General features: G+C 41.8%; 2 protein-coding genes across 5 annotated transcripts in view; one reads left to right on the forward strand and one right to left on the reverse strand.

Annotated features, from left to right (window-relative positions):
• The window catches only part of slc37a4b (solute carrier family 37 member 4b), a 22517-nt gene continuing 140 nt past the window's right edge, over positions 1–22377 (forward strand). The window contains exons 1-10 of one of the 3 annotated variants that reach the window (XM_034606432.1): positions 1–75; positions 958–1415; positions 1979–2211; positions 3880–4126; positions 5576–5728; positions 5814–5899; positions 5989–6102; positions 6180–6245; positions 6320–6458; positions 6900–7950. In XM_034606432.1, the coding sequence (XP_034462323.1) occupies positions 1268–1415; positions 1979–2211; positions 3880–4126; positions 5576–5728; positions 5814–5899; positions 5989–6102; positions 6180–6245; positions 6320–6458; positions 6900–7066 (1353 nt within the window). In that variant the 5' untranslated portion in view covers positions 1–75; positions 958–1267 and the 3' untranslated portion in view covers positions 7067–7950. Of the gene's footprint in view, positions 76–186; positions 255–957; positions 1416–1978; positions 2212–3879; positions 4127–5575; positions 5729–5813; positions 5900–5988; positions 6103–6179; positions 6246–6319; positions 6459–6899; positions 7955–22377 lie in introns of those variants that run through there. The other 2 variants (XM_034606434.1, XR_004616032.1) reach the window with 2 other exon arrangements.
• On the reverse strand, positions 11330–14600 carry si:ch73-1a9.3 (non-histone chromosomal protein HMG-14B). Of its 2 annotated transcripts, none has more exons than XM_034606435.1 (6): positions 14220–14600; positions 12961–12981; positions 12756–12785; positions 12627–12671; positions 12427–12534; positions 11330–12336 (listed from the first exon to the last, which is right to left on the reverse strand). In XM_034606435.1, exons 1-6 carry the CDS (start codon positions 14235–14237, stop codon positions 12292–12294), a joined length of 267 nt encoding a protein of 88 aa, XP_034462326.1. In that variant the 5' UTR covers positions 14238–14600; the 3' UTR covers positions 11330–12291. The 2 variants fall into 2 exon arrangements, with proteins under 2 accessions (XP_034462326.1, XP_034462327.1); XM_034606436.1 differs by having other exon boundaries at positions 12627–12668; positions 14220–14513.

Genomic DNA, 22377 nt, shown 5'->3' on the forward strand with positions numbered 1-22377 from the left:
ACTCGTGAACGCGCCTCGTCCTCTCTCATTGATAGGAGCAGCAGCAGCAGCAGCAGCGGGGACGCGAACGTAAAGGTAACAGCAGCTTTCCTCCTCTGTCCTCCACACCGGGGACACCGCGGCATCAGGCGGCGACGAGCCCCGGGCAGCGTCGCCCTTTGTCGGCGTGTTGTCTGAATGTAGGCCCGTGGGGACGTTCACGTCCACGGAGCTCGCTCCTCAAACCGGCTCGCTAACAAGTAACCGGGGGAGTAGTGAGTTTGTAGCGGCGTGTTTCAGTGAATCACTCAGTCTGCTGGGGTTCGGTGATGGAGACGCTTTGTCCAACCACAGGCCTCTGGTCAGTGTCTGAGCTGCAGTGCTTATGTCGCCTGTAATATTTCAGTGTCCAAGCTAAACAGCCCTCTGCAGAATCTCTCCTAGGACCAGTTTACTCTCCAGTTGTGCTTCCTTAAAGAAATGGCCACACTTGGAAAGTGGGTCTGCTGAGCTAAACTATTTTGAGGGCTGCTGAATGGACACCTCCAGACCTCAGGTCAGCTCCTGCAGCAGCTTCGGTATTTATACGACAAGTGGAGTTATAGAAGAAGCTGGGGTCACAGTGCAGGATATGTGAACCTGCTGATGTGTGAGGACTGGGTCAGCTGATCATCACACAACATCACAGCCACCAACACTTACTATATCCCTCTATAAACTTGTTGTTGTACGAACATGCATACTGTTAGGATATATATATATATATATATATATATATATATACACACACTATAAGTACACACTATAAGTACACGCTATAAGCACTTTTTTTGCCACTTCAGGAGCCTATCAGATTTCAGCTGGGGCCCCCAGAAGTTATTTGCATCTGACCTTTTGACCTTGCAAAAGTGAAAGCATATCTTGAATGACAATTTGCTTCTGTCTTAAGTCTCATTTATTTTTGTTTTTTATTTCCAGGCTGGTGTAACTTCATTTGTCCTCGGCCCTGCACGCAGCAGCCTCACAGATAGACAGAGCAACCAGCCTGCAAGAAGAGTGCTGCCAGGACCTCATGGAATATATTTAATCAGTGCCACCCAGCCAATGCTACGCCTTGTTTCCTATCTCCATTGTCCCAGTGCAAACACCTATTTGATAACGTCGTCCTGAGAACAGTCTTGAGAACAGTCTTGAAAACAGCGCTGCTCCACTCAGATGCTGCTGAAGAGAAGTCTGAGGACCTAATTATTGTTTTTCTTTGTTAGTTTGTGTCGGATCAAGTGCAATCATGGGGGCCACGGGCTACGGCTACTATCGTGTGGTCATCTTCTCGTGCATGTTCATGGGCTACTCGCTGTACTTCTTCAACAGGAAGACCTTCTCCTTCGTCATGCCCTCTGTGATGGAGGAGATTGAACTGGACAAAGATGACTTGGGTAAGGAGGTATAGCATTAACTGTGCTTTCTGAGCTTTCTGGCTCTATTTAGGCCCATAATGAGGCTATTGTGTGATTTTCAGCAGCACCTAAATTTGGGTAACGGTGGCAGCCAGATACACACAGTGCAAAAGTATTACTATGAGTGGCAAACTGAAAACTACAGGACACAGAGGTGACACTGCTTCCAGTCATAAACTCTATTATTCATAGCTACATTTTTCAGCTAGACCCTCCACCTTGGGACTGCACATAAAATGTATTAATGTCTTATCCAGCACCTTGCTATTGCAAGTGTTCTCATTACTTCATTTGACTTCAATGAAGAGTTATAACACTTTAAGAGAAATAAAAAAAACGTCAGGGGTATTGGATGGAATCCACTCATGAGTAACCAGCCATGCACCACTGTGAGGCTGTGCACGTTTGTTGCCAATGTCATCATATCTAATAGTGGAGCATGCAACTGCTTCCAATACTTCTGACGATTATAGATAAGATAAGGTTTTATATAGTATAGACTCTCTTTCTGCACAAAAGTAACCCTCATGGTGTGTCTGCAGGTCTGATCACCAGCAGCCAGACAATGGCCTACGCCATCAGTAAGTTTATCAGCGGCGTGCTGTCTGATCAGATCAGCGCCCGCTGGCTGTTCTCCATCGGCCTCTTCCTGGTGGGGGGCATCAACATCGCCTTCTCCTGGTCCTCCACTGTTTCCATGTTCTCACTGCTCTGGTTCATCAACGGCCTGGGACAGGGCTGTGGCTGGCCCCCCTGTGGGAAAGTGCTGCGCAAGGTAATACCATCCCGTCTGTCACCTGATGTAAATCAGCTTTAACTGTAACTATTGCAGTGCCCGTTAAGAACCTGCCTGTTTGGTAATGCTGGTTGCAGCTTTCTTTCTGAAACTGTAAAAGTGACATGGGAGGGAGATTTTTCTCTCCACAGTCGTCAAAGTGTTTGCTTGTTGTCGTAACTGTTGGGTTTCTCTATAATTTATAAGGCGTCCACCTTACTATGTAAAGTGCCTTGAGGTAATATATGTTATGATTTGGCCCTATGCAAATAAAATAAAATAAAATTGAACTTGCATTGAGCCGCGGCAAGTAAAGACCTGCTGCTGGACTCATTCCACAGAACCCTGAAGCACAAAGTTTACCGGTTTATACAAAGTTTGGTAAAGCTTGACTAAAGCTTGTCGTGGAAGCGCTGCTGTCGTCATCAACAAACTCACTTACTTTGATGAGTCTCAGCCACTGCTGCTACAGACCCCAGGTCGCCTGTTTGTCCAATGTTTATTAATATTGAACATATCACACCAAATCTGACACTGCACTTCTTCGGGCCCTAAACAACACACATGCCAAGTGTGAAGCTGAAATAGGAGGACCGGGTCTCGAGGTCAGATTTCCACATTCAGACAGATTTATGCAAGTCCCAGTATTGACATGCAGGGTGTAAACCCAGAGCGGAGGCCTCCTGCTGCCAGATATAGTGTATTTTTTGCAGCCTGAAGTCCGAGAGAGAAAGTGGACCTGTCTGCTAGCAGGTGGAAATAGTTTGCCAGGTCAGGCAGCACAGTCTGCTTTGAGAAGATGTCAGCTGTGAGAGACACTGATAGTTTAAAGTAACTTCAGCAGAGTTAATGTTGTGAAAAATGTAAAGATTTTGGGATTGCTTTTAGTATGTTCAACTTGAAACATTTTGGCATTGATTTCACATTGCAGTGGAATTTATGCATTATAGGCAGGACTGTAAAAGTACATGTTCTTTAAGCAAAGCCTGTTGTATTCTACCATCCAGCGCCTTGTGTCTCACAAGAAGCTGCCTTCACAGCAGCAGTGTTCAAAAGGTGGGTAATAAATAGGCTTTGGCATGTGCTCAGTGTGCAGTGGGGGATCAGATTACAGGATAATCTATTTTTAGTAGATCCTCAGTAGATCTTTCCAAAAGAAAAAAAAAAAAAAACTTTAACCAAAGGTGTTTTCCCTCTTCAGGGAGAGGAAACACCTTTTAATCTATGAGCTTTAAGCATGTTGCTGCAGCTCCTGTTCCCCAGCTGAGTTAACAGCTACACACTGTGGATCTAACTGGGCTCTCTGCCTGACTGGCTGCTTTAAGTGTTTGCCCAGTGGATTGTCAAGTTGTTGCTCTGTAGCTCTGTTGCGTGTGCTGACTGGGTGAGGAGTGTTTATGGTCGTCCGCAGCTGTGTGACATCATGACAGGCTGGGACAGTGATTCTAAATGTTTGTAATGTTTCAATTTTTTTCCCCTAAAATCTTATTTGTAAATAAATCAGGAAAGTGGAGCTGGAAATTAACCAATAATATGCACAACACATGATAGTGGTAAATATGCATATGAGGGAAACATAATTCTGCTTTCTTTGACTCAGCCTGTAGTCTATGTTTTTGGAAATGTTGACTATTCTGTGCTCTCTCCTTTGCGTCTCCCTTCCATCAGTGGTTTGACCCCTCCCAGTTTGGAACATGGTGGTCGGTGCTGTCCTGCAGTATGAACCTGGCCGGGAGTCTGGGTCCAATCCTGGTTACGGTGCTCCTGCAGTACTATGACTGGAGGATGATCCTGACCATGTCGGGCATTTTCTGTGCCTCCTTCTCCTTTGTTTGTCTGGTGTTTGTAAAGAATGAGCCAAAGGACGTGGGCCTTCCCAGCATCCAGCCCGCAGCCAAGAAGGGGGCGAAGGGAGGTAAGCAATGAAAAGTGGTGCTGGCTAAAAATTACTGCGAGGAGCTTCTTCCAGTGTAGCTGAAGATTGTTACCTCAATCCGACAGGAATTATTGATAATATGTGAATATGGGCTATACAAATACAATGTGATTGATTGATCAATTGATTGATGTAGCTCGACTCACACATAAGGAACACATACAGTACATATTATCAAGCCTGCAGCATCACAGCTACAGTCAGATAGTGGAGAAAAAAAACATATAGGAGCTGAGAGGTGTAGTTCACTCAATGATGCAGCTTCAAACATCATGGTTATATTGAATGGTTTCTGTCTGGTGAGTTTTAAGGGAAATAAAGCAGTTTAATTACACCTTAAATCATTAGTTGAGTACCCAATTTGTTGAGTAACAGAACATCTTGGGAGTATTCGCTGCTTTTCTTGATGGGAATACACATCTGACTTTCTTTTGGTTTTTGACTTTCTAAGTTTTTGGTTGCGGAAATTAGATTGCAAGTGTGAGCAGTGGGTCAGATGCAGCAGCATGTAGGATTATCCCTTTATCCCACTAGTGTGAGATACTTCTCATCTTATTGGAGAACCTGCTGGAGCTCTTTGTGCTATGAAGAAGATTTTATGCATCAGCTGCAAAAGCCAATATTCTAATCCGTCAGTCTGAAAGAATATAGAAGAACTGCAGACTAGAAGTCATATATACATATTATTTGCAGTATTATTTACACTTTGTTATTCCTCAAACAACCACAATGATCACTGCTTTAACCACCTCAGTGAGGAAAAGACACAGTCACAGAGGCAGCCCCAAACCAGTTGTCACCATGGATGTTATAATGATTACCCACATCAGACAGAGCTGCTCATCAGTAATGATCCTGAACCCACCATCCAACATGTCCTCGCACCTCCCACACACAGGCAGAGCAGTGCGTCACAGTCTCATCAATAACAATTGATCAGTAATGTTCTTTTTGTTCTGTCTGGATTCTTATTTAGAAACATCATCGCTAAAGAAAAGCATGGAGTGGTGACATAGATTCATATATCATGACCACAAACCATACTGCAAATGTATATTGCTGCATATCAAACATGTGCTTACAGTTGTTTTTGTTTTGTTGTTGCAAGTCTATGAGCGTTATATCCACTTCAGTGTTTCCCATCAATTATCTAGACTGTGGCAGCCCACCATATAGGACCTCTTAGGTCTTAAAATGTATATCTTTTCTGATGTAGCCTTTAATGACTGAGCTGATGTGCTATAACCAGTCGGATTCCTATATCACCAAATGACTACAGGACACACTTCATAGATATAGTACATATACTGCCTTGGGTGGGACTTGCCTACTCCATGTGACGGCAGTACAGTCTGCTGAATGTATATCGAACATTGGTCTCTTTTCAACATGTGGATGTACCACTTGTGTCTGTACTTTCTTCAACAGGCAACAGCGAGAGCACCCTGAGGGAATTCCTCCTCTCCCCCTTCCTGTGGGTGCTGTCTCTGGGCTACTTGGTGGTGTTTGGGGTGAAGACAGCTGCCACCGACTGGGGACAGCTATTCCTCATGCAGGAGAAAGGCCAGACCGCTCTTATGGGTACATGTCCAATTGGTTTGCTCACATTGGTTTTCATTTATTCTGACCGGTTAAGGGTATTGACCTTGTCCGTGCTGCTTTACAGGCAGCACCTACATGAGTGCCTTGGAGGTGGGAGGATTTATTGGCAGTCTCGCATCAGGCTTGATCTCAGACAGAGCCGTGGCTCGGGTGAGTAACGGACACAGATCGAATCAAAGATTTAATCGATCAATTCGTTATCATCGCTATAAATGTCCCTGCATTTGATTTTTCTCCAGAAAGGCTTGGGCACCCATGGAAACCCCCGACATGGCCTGCTCATTGTCATGATGGCTGGTATGTATGTGTCCATGTTCCTCTTCAGAGTCACCGTTACAACTGAAATCCCAAAGGTAATTCACCCTCCTATTCTCTATAATCATTGTGTACAATATTTCCATGATTACAAGAGTTTATTTTCCTTGCTCAGGAGGCTCCTCTTTGGGTTCAAGTCATTCATCCCCTGTCCGTCCTCATCGGGGTGACAGAAAAAGAGGTATGATAAATAATTCTTAAATTCAGGGAGTGAATGCAGAAAACAGCACAGTTTATTTATTTCTTCATTCACAGATCTGGATCCTCTTCCTTGGTGCTATTTTTGGATTTTCTTCCTACGGACCAATTGCCTTGTTTGGGGTGATAGCCAGTGAAAGTGCTCCTTCAAACTTCTGTGGAACCTCTCATGCTGTCGTGGCCCTGATGGCGAATGGTAAGCTGCCGGTTCACGTTACCTGCAGTATTATTTAACGGTGCCCTGTGTAGATTGTGCTGAACAAATGTAAAAACATATTTCTAGCTGTGTCCTTTATGACTAACAAACAACAGGGGGGCCACTTTTAAAACACTAGTGCAGTACCCGTTCTAGACACGCCTGTTTGGAATGGCCTGTGGTGATGCTGGTTGCAGCTTTCTTTCTGAAACACATGTTTAAATTATACCAAAGTCGACACTTGGGCCCTTAACAATCCACATACCAAGTGTGAAGCTGGTGTGAAGAATGTTTTTTGAGAAATGCGTTCCACATACAGACAGACAGAGATTTCTGGTAGCAGGAGATTGCCCCATAGCTCCATTGGTGGGCCAAAGTCCTCATAGTATCTTAAATTTGATGTTCCATCATTGCACATAATCCATTTTCCTTGTGTTGCAGTGGGCGCTTTTATGGCGGGGCTTCCCTTCAGCACTATTGCCAAACAGCACAGCTGGGACATGGCCTTCTGGGTAGCCGAGGTGACAATAGGAATCGCAACCATCGCTTTCTTCCTTGTACGTAACATGCGCACCAAAATGGGAAGGGTCGCGGAGAAAATGGACTAAAGTACCTGCCTGAAATGAGCCACATGTGCTTTGGTGTGAATATAGACGGACTGAGATTATGCACTGTTGAGTGCTCTGTATACAGAATACTGCACATTAATACATCTCCTATCTGACCAATAAATGTACATACTCAGGGTGGGTGGAGGTTGTCAAATCCCTTCTAATTCACAGCACTTTTCTTCACACACAACTACAGTAGATCCTAATTGTGAATCACATGCTTACATTTTAGTGCTTCCACATGATCTAGAAGCCATTTTCATGAACTGTACAGATATTTCAAAGTTGCTTTATGACATCTGTGTGCTAAAGAGAACAAGAACAAGTCTTTAAATGTTTGGGTGGATTCAGTGGAGATACAGTGAATGTGTGCCTCTCACTGCATACCCTGCCTTCAGTGGAGGTATTTAACTTATTGAATGTTTACTGATGGTTCTGTATATTATAGACTTGTATTTGCACAAATGTAGCATGTATCATGGTCATCGATCATTTTACTAATACCTCAAGTATTTGTAAAATGTAATAGGTTCATTATGTCACTGAAATTAGGTAACTGGAGAACATGGGATTTTTATATTTATTCTACAGAAAAAAACTGCAATATTCTGAGGCCATGTCAGATTTTTGATGCGATGTGTTTTTAAGGATCTCTATATATAAGACTACAGGTGTTTAGTCACTGCCATTGTAGTTGTGTACTGCAGTTACAACTTATAAACTGACAACTTTCTCTTGTCTTCAATCTGAGTCAACTGTCATCTCTAATGATAAATGTGGTCAAAAAACAGCCACTCGAACAAATCTATATCTTACAGAATTTGTACAATGGACTTGAAATGCCAAAAGAATTCTAATAATAAATTTGAAATTGAATTAAACTATATATTGTCAGTTGTTCATCTTTCCACTACTGTGAGGTTACTTCATTCCTTGTTGTACTACACTTTTTGTGTCACTTTCCCTCCACCTTTTGCAAGGAAATGCCGTTGAACACACTAAGATGGAGTCTATATAGTTGTATTAAAAAGAATGTAACTAGTAGACAATTTCTGAAAAAAATAGTAGGATGTGTTTAAGTGTGGGTGTCATTTGTAGAACATGGAAAACTTAATAAGGCTTTGTGTTTTTTCTTAGTTTGCTTCCTTGGTTGCTAAAACACTTGTCCACTTTGACATTCATTTTATTTCACACATAAACATTAAAAAAAAGAAGATCCAAAATGACACTTTTTTTGCAAAATAATCATTCGATCAATGAGCACAAAATACAGATATGAACCCCGTTAAGCATTATTGTGATTTGTGCTATGTGTCTGTACCATTTGTTACATCATTATATTATGTGGCAAACAAGCACATCACAACATGAATCCTATTATTTTGTCTGGATATGATTTCGATGTAAACTCTCTGCACCTGCACTTTTTACACTTCTTTGAGATGCTCTGTTGAAACACAGTTAAAAAAGATGTTTTGGACATTAAATATGGTACAGCAATCTGCATTATTCATATTTTTGTACTGGCCTTTGGCTTCATTTCACCATGCTGTCAAGAGAAGACTTCTGCTGTGCTAAGAATGATGTCGTCATTTACAGATTTTCTGGTTTGCTTAGGAATGCTTAATGAAACTGATCTTCGACTGGTGAGGAAGGTCAATTAGGAACTGTAGGCTCATGACAAATCCTATCAAAAATCCTTGTGGTTACAATCATGGGCTCCTCTCCTCACGTCCTCACTGTGGATAAGTAAATTCAAGTGATGCCTATGAAAACATTTAGAAACGTTATTAACAGACGTTAGTCAAGGGCTACTGTAAAAGTCCACACAAGATTTGACTCCAAGTAAACTTTTAGGTAAAACAATCAATCAAATTTGATTATAGGTCATATTCAGAAATCACAATTGTCCTCATAAGGCTTAACAAGGTGTGACATCCCCTAACGTTAACCCTCGACTAGAGTGAGGAGAAACTTCCCCAAAAAATTTTAACAGGGAAAAAAATGACGTTGAAATTTCAGGAGGCCTGCAGTGGGGTCGTGTCCTTCCTCGCTTTTACAGAGAGCTGTCCATGATGCTCCATGAAGAGTTCCCCTCAATGAACGGTCACCTAAAGATCATCAACGGTGATGGGAGGAGTGTCAACGTGCTGATGACCAAGGCTGTTAACTAGTTAAGAGGTGAAGTCATTCAACATTTTTTAACAAAAACCTCTGTCTACCTGACAAAGTTCACTTTCACCCAGGAAGGAAACCGTCTGTTTCTGTCAGCGATCCACAGATTCCTGAAGAAGATGCTCCTCTAAAAAGACTCACTTGACTTCTCCCTGTGAGAAAGTTGTCTAATGTAAATTGATGTAAATAGAACAAACTTCCTGATCAGTCAGGAAGCAGTGAACTGAAAACACTTTGTCAGGGTCCTTATGTTTATATGGCTTGTAACCTGGTTCACAGGATGTTAATGACAGCACATGTGCTTCACACCCTGAGGATGATGCCAGAGGAAAATGGCCACCATGTCAAAACGGTGAATTGTATTTAATTATTTAATCATGTTAAATGGTAATGGTAAATGCTAAATGGACTGTATTTATGGACTGCATCCATTAAGCACTTTTCCAGTCTTAAAAAAATGTACAGTACAAGTCACACTCACACATTCACACACACTCAAACATCTGTGCAGTGCTTTTTCAATCACACACCACTCTCGACACAGCCGTCAGGGGCAATTTGGGGTTCAGTATGCCCAAGGATACTTCAGAATGTAGGTTCACTTTACATAGACTAACAAAAACAAAAATAATGATGAGAAAAGACAGTGTCTTCCATAAAATGAGAGGTTTATCAATGTTTAAAGTATTTTCACCAAAGAAATGCAATGACAAGTGTTATGATAGCGGTTTTGCTTATAATGGAAGTATATGTGAGAAGACTCCGTATATCGGAACAATGTCTAAGATAGTACAGATCAGCTGGGTAGAGAGGTGGAGCAGAACCTGCATTTGATTCTATATCAGTAAATTGTATAGAACAAGGTTATGTCTTATTATAATTAATATTATGTGAATAATCAAAGCCCTAGCTGTAAATAAATGCAGTGGTGTAAAGATTGAGCTGGAATAAAGTAAGATAAAGCATAAATGGAAATGAAAAGCATCTTTAAATTACTCTAGAGTACAGTGGGCTGCTTGAATTGACTATTCGCATCACAGCACCGTACCTTCATTAGAGAACATGTGTATTTTACTTGGAATTGTCATTTGTCACATGAAACCAGCTCAGAGACAGAAGTGTACATGCCTCCATTATGGGCAAAGTCAATGCTCATAAACGGTTTAAAGTTCCCTGTAAAACACTGTATGTTTTAATATGTAACCATGGGGATTTAGGTTAGATTAGATTAGATTAGATTCAACTTTATTGTCACAGTTTATTGACACAGTGCGTAATGCGACAGAACTAGACAGGGATGTGTTTGTGCTGTGTACTCGGGAAAAGATTTGACCAAAGCTGCTCAGGTGAATCTCCCGTGTACCTTTCTCCTCGTTTGTCCTCTCGTCCAATCACAGCTCGTGTAGGTAGGACGTGGAGCGGCGAGTGCGGAAGAGAACGTGCTGCCGACCGGAAGTGCATCAAGGACGTACGACGTCATCAGTTTGTTTACTAACAAGAAGCAACATGCAATTTAGTGAGAAGGGATGAGAACGTGTCACGACGGGAAAAGACAACACAACACAAAAATAACAGCTTCTAAACCTGCGGATCTTTGTGAAGCTGTCCATGGTGCTGAAGAGAGCCTCGTCTGTTTTAATGGGACGTACAGACATTGGGATCACATCCTTTGAGAGTTGACTTCACAGATCTCTGACAACACTGTAATTACAACAGTAGGCTATATAACAGAGGTTTTACAATTTGCTTTTCTATTTTTATTATTTACAACATGCTCAATCACAGACTAGATTTAATCTAACCCGTCTTTAATTAGTGTGTAAAAATGAATTAAGGTTAGGGTTATATGTATGTTTTTGTTATATATATGGTTGTAGCACTGCATATTTGATGCATACGTCCTTAGTCTCATTGCACTACTTTACTGTGAGCTTTCATTGTGTACTAGTGTATCTGACTTGCTTTCAAAGCCTCATCAGCTAAATTTATTGTTATCCTTTTGAATTTAAAATGGAGCCTTCATTTTCTATTTAACTTTTAAGTTTCCAGTCTTGTATTAGAAACCCAATTCAGAGTGAAACAGCGTAACAACTACCAACCGAGTTTTATTGGTTTGTTGATAACAATCATTACACAGGTACATCTATAAACAGATAAAAAGAAACTGCACACTTGTACTTGATACAGATACCTAAAACCCACATGAATATTGCTACTGCTGGTATGCATTTGACATCTCAAATAAATGTACAGTTTGACTGTTGGCCTAAAAATCCAGTCTCAACAGTGTTTTTTTTTTATGGTTACACATCTCATTAGCTTGGCTAAGAAAACAAATTCCATTTTTACCATCCTTACAATGTACCATTACACACTGCATATAGAAAGATCGAAAACCCTTTTCACAGCAGCTATACAAATTTATTGCGATGCTATCACAGGACAGAGACACAACCAATACACGCGATGCACAGTTCTGATGAGGAGAGCTCCAGTACTAGGAATTTTAGGTTTATTGATCAGGTTCGTTAAGAAAAACTGCATGATTACAAGAGTTAACATATAGGAACAAAGCTTACAAACATTCTAAAACACTGTTCTTCATTATAAACAATAAAACAAGTTGCCCTGTGACTTTGTCCGTCCCCACCCCAGCACAGATTACATACGCTGTCCCTTATAAAGCATATGGAATGTAATCCACGCAGGCAAGCTCTTCTGGTTGTTGCCCCTGCTCCTGGTGAACGCCGTGCTTGCGTGTTGACATGGTAACCTGTCCCGCACCCTCCCTTCCTTCACATTTAAAACTGAAATGAAATCCACTGACAGCAACAACAATGACCGCAATATTCATGGCGATGCAAAATTGTGGGATGTGATGAAATTCCCGTCTCCAAATTGACTTTTTTTTCATTAAAAAAAAGTGTTCTCTACAATCAAACTACTAAAAAACCTGTATTTAGAAAATAGTTGATAAAAATATTCCCCTGAATTGTACAAGAAAAGAGGTACAGGGAGCACTGGTAAAAGACGTGATTTGAGAAATGTTATTCTGCCTCTTTTTTTTCTTCAGCTGCGTCTGTAGCTGGTGCCTGTAAGACAAAAGTTAACAGTGTCAAATTTACATCACAATAGATATTAACTTTATGATGCACAGTTATATTGGACAATATAGCTCTTGCCTCTTCCTCAGCTTTGGCTTCGCCATTCTCAGCAGGGGCTTCGGGTGCTTTCTCCTCAGGCTTGGCCTTCTCCACATCCTTGGCTTTCTTAGGCTTAACAGGTGCCTTCTGCAAACACATTTTTTTAAACGTTTATTAGAATGAGCAATCCAGAGTGAAAGAAATGAGTCCATTCAGAAGTAATCACAGCGAGGTCCCACCTTTGGCTTCGCTTTGGGCTCTGCCTTTGCAGATGAAGGTCTCTGCTGCAAAAGAATAACACGTAAGCACTTACAACACTCTGAAAACATGCATATTTTTTGAGAAAGTGTACTTTTATATGTACTTACATCACTCAACCTGAGCGATCTCCTTTTGGGCTGCAGAATGGGACAACAGATAACAGAGAGATTACTTCTAACATTCAGCATCAGCCAACAGCTGACTAATGAGGCGTTGCTGACCCCTGGTGGGCGCACAGACATTATATTGAGTGCGGGAAAAAAATACATCAATAATATAAAATAAATGTGTGTTATTGTGTGTATTACTTACCAATGAATCACCTGCAGCTGTCTGTTTGGAGAAAAAAATGAGAAAATTTAGGTTGGGGATTTAATTGGTTGGGGGTGGGTGGGGCATTGGCTTCAAGTGATCGTTATGTAATTCAAAAGTGGGCGTTCCCTTCCGAAAATAAGCCTATAAGCACATTCAGACATGTATGTTGTTAAATCTCATGCAAAGGAGCTTATCTGCATAAAAACTAGTGGATGTGTATGGAAGAGTCCATGATCCCTGTGCATCAACGTGTACAGCACGTGGACATTTTAGTACAACTCCAGTCTGACATACCAGTTTACTGTAGTTTGAACGGCAGCGTGTGGCTTGTGCTCCCCCTGCTCCTGTAAATCCCTACAGTTACACTCCGCTGGAGGAGGAGGAGGAGGGGGCGGACTCCGCCTCCTCACGACACATCCATTCATTGGTAATAAATGGGGAGAAAACCGAGCTGTGCAGCGAGCGTTCCCGCCATTAGTTTGAACCACAGTGTCGGTGTGGCGGCAGCAGAATCTACCAGAGCCCCCAGCAACAGGAGCTGCGCTGACGGAGGCCATTGCATAACCCGACAATACACACTGAGAGACAGGGGGCAGCTGACACGACGAAGACGGCACAGGCGACGGAAGCCGCGTAGTAACAAACAAAGCACATATGCACGATAGGTCAGCGAAACACAGTCGTTAATAGCGTCGTGTTAAATGTGGCTTAGCTGCACACGAAAGACATAAACAGGACTTGGCGCGCACACGAAACAACAACCGTTACACCGCCGCTCCAACTTTCGCCGAATAAACCCCCCCATTACTTCGTTTCCCTCCATTTTCGCGGCGAGAAACTTCAGCGCCCAGCGTGACGAGTCCCCCGGTGGAGACGATCGATACGCCGCCAACTTTCTCAGCGGAGAGGCGACCCCGCCGCCGCGAGAAGCGACCCGCGCTTTGTCCCGCACGCTGCGAGCAGACGTGTACACAAACACGCATGCAGCCGTGCACCTCGCCGAGGGAAAATCCCGACACGGGAAAATGTCAATCACTGCACACGAGATAAGACCGAGAATGAGTTTGCAGAGGAAATCAAACCAGATTCGCGCTAAACTGAGCCCGCGCCGCGCTCCACTGTTGATAAACACCAGCTACACAAAACCGACATATGTCTCCACATCTCAACAACTGTGGTCGCAACAAGAGCACTGCTGCACTTGTGTGCTATAAACGGTGTATCGCTGAATGCATGAAAGATATCGGTGTACTCACTCTGCTCCTTTTAGGCATGGTTGGTTAGTGTGAGGTGTGTTTAAAAGCTTACAGACTGGAACACACAGCGCTATATTCTGGATAAAGCTGTGCCAGTACAATCTAACACGGCGCTGAGACTTAATGTTCCATTGGAAGAGAAACTAGCTCAAACCGGATTGGATTCTCCCTCCCCATTCAAACCGTTATCCTTCCTCGGTGACTGACGGCGCTCTGCCCCGCCCCCGCCGCGCGCTGATTGGAGGGGGCGCTGGTCAGCGAGACGATTTCAAATCCAGCCCCCTGTCCGTGTGGCCGCGTCACACGTCACTCAACGGACGTGGCGAGCCATTTGTCTGTGCAGCCATCTGCTGCAACGAGGCGAGCTTGTCATGGAGTCATCCCGCTCACCTCGCTTGTTAATGCTTTTATTTCCCTTTTTATAACGTGTCGCGCCGTGACTGTAACAAGCGCTGCTTCGACTGTGCGTTAGAAACAAAGCCGCTGCGCGTCCTCAGCGCCGCAGAGAAAGGAAAATATGGCGTGTGTGTGTGTCCGGGGAGGATTGAGAGAGAGAGAGGGGTGTGTTCTTCAGCCCCGCTCTATTGTAGTTCAGCTTGGGAAAATGGCGACAGGATACTTGCGGTTGCAGCGCTTAGCTTGTGCCTGTGTCTTTCTTGTGCAACCTCGGCTCCGGTGTTGTGACCGACCGCTTTTGCGCCATTTGTGAGTGTGCAGCGCTGAACACGACTGCAATGGAGGGAGCTGCTGCAGCTTCGTGCTGACAGACATTTCGGCTCGGAGACATTTCAATCATTTCCCCTGACACAGCCAGTGGTCGACTTATCCCTCCTCTGTCGTTAGGCATGAGTTAAACTGAGCATTTTGTGTTGGTTTCAGAATCGATTTTCAACGGACTTTTCAACAACGTGCTGCACGACAACAAAACGACACCACAGTATATCCTGCACGTGGATGAAAACATGGCATATGCTGCATAATTTAAACATACGTGTAACTGACACACACCTATAGAGGAAACTGAGTTGATGACTGCAACACACTCTTGCGGCAACATACTGTTAATTTTGCAAGAAGACGCGAATGAAAGTTGTGAGCGTGTTTGTTATTTGGATGAAACCAGAGCAGTGAGCCAAGTCAACTCTGTTTGACTGTGTATGAAATGTAATCAACAAAAACAAGCTGAAGAAAACCCCTTTAAATCAGTATGCTTTGAACCATGTGTCATTATTTTACATTTGAATTTTTTGTTAAGTTGGGATGTTATAATAGAAATGATTAGTGGTGTTTTTAGGCATTAGACATTTTAGTAATGGAGATGATTTTTTTTCTCATTTTAGAAAATATTCCTGTAAAGAAACTGAACCGTAACAGGTCATATGACTTTGATTCACCACAGACTGGTCGATATTGTCATATCGTGTATTTTATGTTTATATATTTATATATATATTTTTTATTTTTTAAATAATTTATAATATTTGATAAATGAATGCAGCGTTTCCCTCTATATTGAGGCTTTAGGTCTGTTTCTTTGATGGCATCTGTGAGCCGCTCTGCTGCTGCTAGAACTTGCACCTCCTTTATCTGGTGTGAACAGCATTACACAAACAGACCTGACTTCACAGTGCAGTGGTATTTCCTGCAGGGTTGCATTCAACAGCCGTCTGCGAACACACCAAATTTGATCATGTTTGGAGAACTCTCCAAACCCATGTCGGACCCGTCTGTGACACATTGCTCCTAACAAATGTTGGAACACATGGCGATCTGATCTTTTGACTTCTGAGGCTGTTCTTCTTGACCGAGGAAGTAATCCAGGTACAAAGGTGTAAAAAGTACTGGGGTAGTTTTTTAGAAGATTGAGGTGGACATTGTATATTCTGCTGATTCATGTTTTCAAAGTAAATTGCAGCATATTTGTTGTTGTTGGAAACACACCATTACTATCATTTGATCCAAGTCCAAATTACAGTGACAGATCATAGAAGTGCTCATACATTGGTGATGTAATATTCATGCTCATGCCCATCTGAGTTTCTAATTTCCTTTTCTGTGTGGCCACAGCAGCAACATTTCACACTATTTCATGAGTATACCAAAAATCTCAGATGAAAATGAAGGTAAAACTATATGACCCAGACCGCACGTTACATTAGCCAATAAATACAGTATATAGATACTTATATTTCCTAAAAGTGGGCTGCAAGTTTATAGCAGAGACAATCAGTCTCTCCCCCCGTGTGACACCCTGTAGATTCACCCACTTTGTCCAAATAAAAGCTTTCTGCCTGATGCCTGTGGGCAGAGAGGTGTTAACAATTAGACCAAGTCTATGCTGATGCTTGCTCGTATTATTATGGTAATGACAACAGAACTTTACTTCACCCCACTGCCCCATTCATCAACAAAGGGACAGGGGGGTGCGATGCATAAATTAGGTACCTGTATCTCTTGTGGCCACTTAAAACAACCAGCTCTATAGAAGCGTCAACAGTTTGCAACTGAATCACACTCTTTAGTAAATGTAACCAGTTCGACAAGATTGTTGTATTTACTCCTCAGCTCAGAAGAGCATTTACATACATAGGTTCTAGTTAAGAGCTGCAGGGGAAATACAGTGCTGGAGTCCCGTCCTTCTCATTTTTACATGATCTAGACACATGTCCGAACTTCTATGAAATAACAGGACCTTTCTTTCACAGCACAAATGTGGTCGGTGATGCAGATTTAGATGCAGGCCCTGGTGTATTGTATATTGTATGACATGAGGGGCTGCTTTCTGATACATATTTGTTATAATCAAGACGGGCCTTCATATTCAATTCACAAGGCAGTATTACTGTATCTTATACTGTATATAAGTATTTTGTGAGTATCTTTTATGGTTTTTGCATGTGTTTTGTCAGTGCTGTGTCCAGCACAACAGATTTAAACATATGGTTAAAATAATAATCCAACAATAATATGTGTGGCACTAAAAATTAACTAAGAAGAATTAGTGAATACAAGTTAAATGGAAGTAGGACAACAGCTTTAATAAAACGAATATGCTCTCATCGGAGTTATTATAGTTAATAAACTCTTACAACGTCATTTTACTATTATTACTTACAAGGACATTACAATGTGTTGTAAACCATTGGCCCTTTTTCTATACTACTTATGAAAAAGTGTTTCCTTTTTATGTAGAAGAGCTTAAAACTGATACAATCTTATATATATTAAACTATTCAAAAGCATGTAAAGTACTTTTACTTATAAGTAAAGTAAGTCTGATTACTTCCTCCACCGCTGGTTATATAGTACTGTACAATGACCCATAGATTTTCTTTTATTAATAGAAGTTAATCTGGATTGTAACACAGTAGCAACATAGTGATCTGCTTTGTGCTCAGAACAACTCTGGAGATTGTTTATGGCATACTGTGTTTTTCCTATATGGATAGAATATTCCTAAATGAAAGCACACTGTGCAGGGAGGTTGCTTAGATAAACACATGATGTACTGCAGCAAGAACATCAAAAACCTGCTGTATTACATGATCATGATATAGACGCAACATGCTAAACTGTGGCGTGACTCTACATCTCGACGTATAGATGTATGTATATGACAGAGGAGGGCTAAAAACGAGGGAAGGGCAGGAGGAGGGTAACAGCCAATAAGTAGGTGTCAGATAACAATGCTGTTGTTGTGTTAAGCATGGAGGAGCCCTTCCATCCCAGCTGCTGCCTGTTGCTGCTGTTCCCTCCATTTTTCACTCGTCCTCCCGCATGAGTCGTCACAGTGCAGAGAGAGGACTGTTGCTCCACCTACTAATTCTGTGAGAAAAGACTGTTTCATCCCACATGAAGAGGTAGTAATGCAAAGTGGCCTCCTGTTTATTGTCGAATTATTTATTGTGGCAGAATTAATTGATTACTTAAAAGAAAGAATAAAAAGAGCACTGAGCTGTCTCAGAGGTAACTGGACATGGACACTGGCATAATCCCAAAGGGGAGGGTGACAGGATGAGGGTAAAGGTGACCTCATCTAAAGCCTCTTTGATGGACGGTTCATCTACAGTGTCTCCACACACACACACGCACACGCACACGCACACACGCACGCACACACACGCAATTGCCACTTGTCAGTAGCTGCTGGTTTTACGTCTTGTGGACCAGGAACAGGTGAGGCCGAGCAACTGTGGCGTGCAGAGTCACACTTGTATTTCACCACAGTGTCGCGCCTCCAGACAATCAGTTGTCGGAGAGGTCACAGAGATGACTGTGAATGGATCAGCTGCACGTAAGGATCTCTCTCTCTCTCTCTCTCTCTCTCTCTCTCTCTCACTAAGTGGATTTCTCCCGCGCAGCTTCCCATATGGAGCTGTATGGGTAAAACCAGATTACGCCAGTTTGTGTGAGAGGGGCTGCAGCACCACCAGATCGCACAGCATGAATCCACACAGACATTAAGGCCTGATACTATAGTTCTTCTGTTTTTCAGTGAAAGGAATGTGTTGCCTTCTCAGGAGGGGAGTGCCCGTTACCTGCCTTTACATGGGAGAGAGGGCGGAGACTTGCCTCAATGGCAACATGGCCTAATAAGCTCAGTAACAATAAACCTTAGTCGGCTTTAACCATTGATTGGCCAACTGCTGACCCCACGAAAACAAATCCCACAATGGTGATTAATGCATGCTCTGAAGGCGTGCCCTTTCCTCAGGGAGGTATGGTGGATTCATATCTTATTCATTCAAATAAAGGGGGCAATTGGATGGAACTAATCGGTCGTTGCAAACAATCACACATCCATAAAACAATGGGAGGGTTAAGTCAAGCGGCCAACAGGAGGACGAGCACGATGAGTTATGACGGATGATCCCTGACACAGTGTCTGTCCTGGCGGAGGAGGAGGCCTCTGAACCACTTCCATCGCAGGGCCACATGCAGGGCATCAGAGCGCTGACCCTCCCCCCACTATCTACTTCCTGTTTTTCATGGTTGTCTGCTTGCTTCTGCCTATACAATACCAGCTGTGTCTGGAGACATTCCAGCTCCTGCTATACTGCTGCCCTCCCCTTATGAGCAGAACAGTGGAGGGACGGATCACATTGGCAGCTTCTCTGCTGCATCATATGAGACCTGCTAATCAGGAGGCTGTTCCACTGAAGGCCGTCTTTGACACGCTTTGGCGGCCAATTAGCTCTCCCGCCTCAGCTCCAGCACATTGTTGTGGTTTTTGCCAGGTTTTTAAAACTGGAAAATTCTGTCTGCAAATGAATCAAGCAGTAACACAACAACGTAAAACCATGTGATGTAAAATCGTATTAGTATAGCTACACTGTAATTTATATAATAGAACATATTGGTCATTGTGTCTGATTATCCACATTTTAAATGTACAACATGTGCTCTTAGGATATGCATGTCAATGAATCTAGTAGTTTGGAAAAGTCTGTGTAACAAGTAACCAGTATTTGGACTCAGAATTAAATTATTTGTTTTTTACTTTAACCTTGCTAGATTTATTTTGCTTTATTCAAATATAACAGTGTTATGAACAAAATATATAATGTAGTTACAATTCGCTCTACTTTTGATACTCTAAGCATAATACTTATGTACGTTTACTCAAGTAAAATTTTGAATTCAATTTTCATCACTTAGTCTCCATACTATGTTTTCATAAATATGAGCAATTGTTAACAATGTATTATCCCGCTCCTGATGTAAATATAAAGTATTTAAATATAAAGGGCCCATTCTAGGGTCAAGAAAAAAACAATTCATACAATTTAGATGATAACACACTCGTGAAAACATCATTAGGATTATTTTAAATTAAATTTTTGCCAATAGATCCCTTTCACTTAAATCTTACACCCTGGACCTTTGAATCTTTGGCACCATATATACCAGATTTAATAAATAAACTTCAGCTTTAAATGATACAAACTATCACATGGTAAAGTTGCACAAACAGATTATGTGTTAATAGGCAAACAATTGAAATAAAATGTAAGAGCATTTCATATGAACTATAAAAAATGTGCATTTCTGTATGAACAGAACACTGCATTATGTATTAACTCAACATAGTCCTACAGTGACCTCTACTGGTCAAAAAGTAAAACATCACTCAGTTGTTATGGGTATTGGAGTTCAATGCAGGAGCAGAACAACTGCTCTGTACACACAGCAGCCTGTGTGAAACTCAACAGTGGAGACGACCTTGATGGTGAAGGTGTGGTTCCCTCTTTGTTCATCAACCAGCTGCAGGACAACTGGAGATGTGTGTTTCCAATGTGTGGGATACTGAAGATACAGGATGTTTCTGATCAGTGCTCAGAGAAGCAATGTAAATGAGAGGCTGAGTAAACTATGACTATTGGTGATCATGCACTTTAAATGTAATCGCATTGAAGCTGGAGGCACTTTCTTATTTTCTACTTCCAGTGGGATCAGAGGTCAGAACTCACTTTGACAAAGATGCTGTTATCATGACAATATCTTTAAAAAATAGACCGTTTAAACCAGGGGTGTCAAACATACGGCCCGCCAGGGGGTCCAGCTCGGCCCGCCGGATGACTTTGCTAAGTGTGAAAATTACAGAAAGACATAAATTGCATTTCTATAAAAGTAGCTGCTATTCCTAATCAGTCCACTGGGGGTCGCACTGTATCAGTAAGAGCATGCCACAGACTGTAAAACAAGTAGAGTAAGAGTAGCGATTTACACTGAGAACCAGAACTAAACAGCAGTGAACCAGAAGGTCTCTTAAGAATATGGAGGTTTATGAGTACAAACGTTTTGTAATTTTTTTAATCGATCCAGTAATTGCTTCAAAAACAGCGTAAATGCGATGTCTGCTCCGGAGGCAGAAGCGCTCGCTGCTCGCTTTGTGACGCGTTTGACGTCAAACGCGTCACAAAGTGAGGGAATCTGCAGAGGAGAGCCCAGGCAGATAAACAGTGGGCTGATGTCTGAGTTTTTGGTCTTTATGTTTCTAGTTTATTGTAGAAAGACCTTAAAATAGGGTTTATCATCCAAAAACCTTCACCAATGATTTAAACATAGAGAAATGTTGTCGTTATGTATGCGTTATTATGCTATGATTTTACTGGTCTGGCCCACTTGAGATCAAAGTGGGCAGTATGTGGCCCCTTAACTAAAATGAGTTTGACACCCCTGGTTTAAACTGTTTACACTGAAACTATAATTGAGAGCTTCCCAAAAGGGTTCGGAGAGAACAGTGAAATTGAACGAGTTCATCACAATGACTTTAATGGGTTGGAAGAAGCTTTCTGATGTGTTACTCTGAAAAGGTAAAGGTAACAATGCAGTTGTAAAAAAATACCCAGTTACAAGCTCCTTTTTTAAAACCAGGGTGGACACATGCAAGGTCTGTAATGGCTCAATTTATGAAAAAAAAATGCTATTTAGGTTTTTATCAATTACATATATTAATTTATTAACTATGTTGCCATGGTGTTTTCCCAAGGTATAAGTGACCTGAAGTAAATCTGGAGTTTCCTTGATAACCACAAATCCTGCTTTGTAGTACAGACCCCTGGTTTGAGTGCACAAACCAAACAAAAAAACAAAGAAACAGATGGAGGGAGACTTATAAAAACATTGCTCCATACTAATCCTGTGTGTAAAAAAACAGGGTTCCTTTAAGTCCTTTAATCTACATAATGAAATAAGCATCACATTAAGTACAAAACAGAGCAAGCCAAAGACATCTTAAGGTTTCATTTATTCATTCGTCACACTCATCTAAACTAAAACATCTTTATCATGTAAACATTTGTGAAGAAGGACTAATCACAACTGAGGTTGATGGGACTGTCACTGAAACACATTAATATCTAATGTTGAGTAGTAAATATCTACTCTTTCTTTCAGTATGATACAATCATTGAGAAAATATGTTTTCGTCAGCTTAAAGAAGAAATGTCTGCTTCATGCCAAATTTGGTGGTTGAAGAATAAATATGTGGAAAACAGTGTGGACTGTCAATCAAATTAAGCAATAATATGCATTCAGTTTTCAAGCAATAAAAACATACTGACTCACAAAGAATATACGTCATCCTCCCCCACACACTGGGACTCAGTATCACCATAACTCTCTGACAGGTAAGCTGTGCCTACAATGGGTTGGC

This window comes from Hippoglossus hippoglossus, chromosome 14, assembly GCF_009819705.1.
Source record: "Hippoglossus hippoglossus isolate fHipHip1 chromosome 14, fHipHip1.pri, whole genome shotgun sequence".
NCBI classification, from domain to species: domain Eukaryota; kingdom Metazoa; phylum Chordata; class Actinopteri; order Pleuronectiformes; family Pleuronectidae; genus Hippoglossus; species Hippoglossus hippoglossus.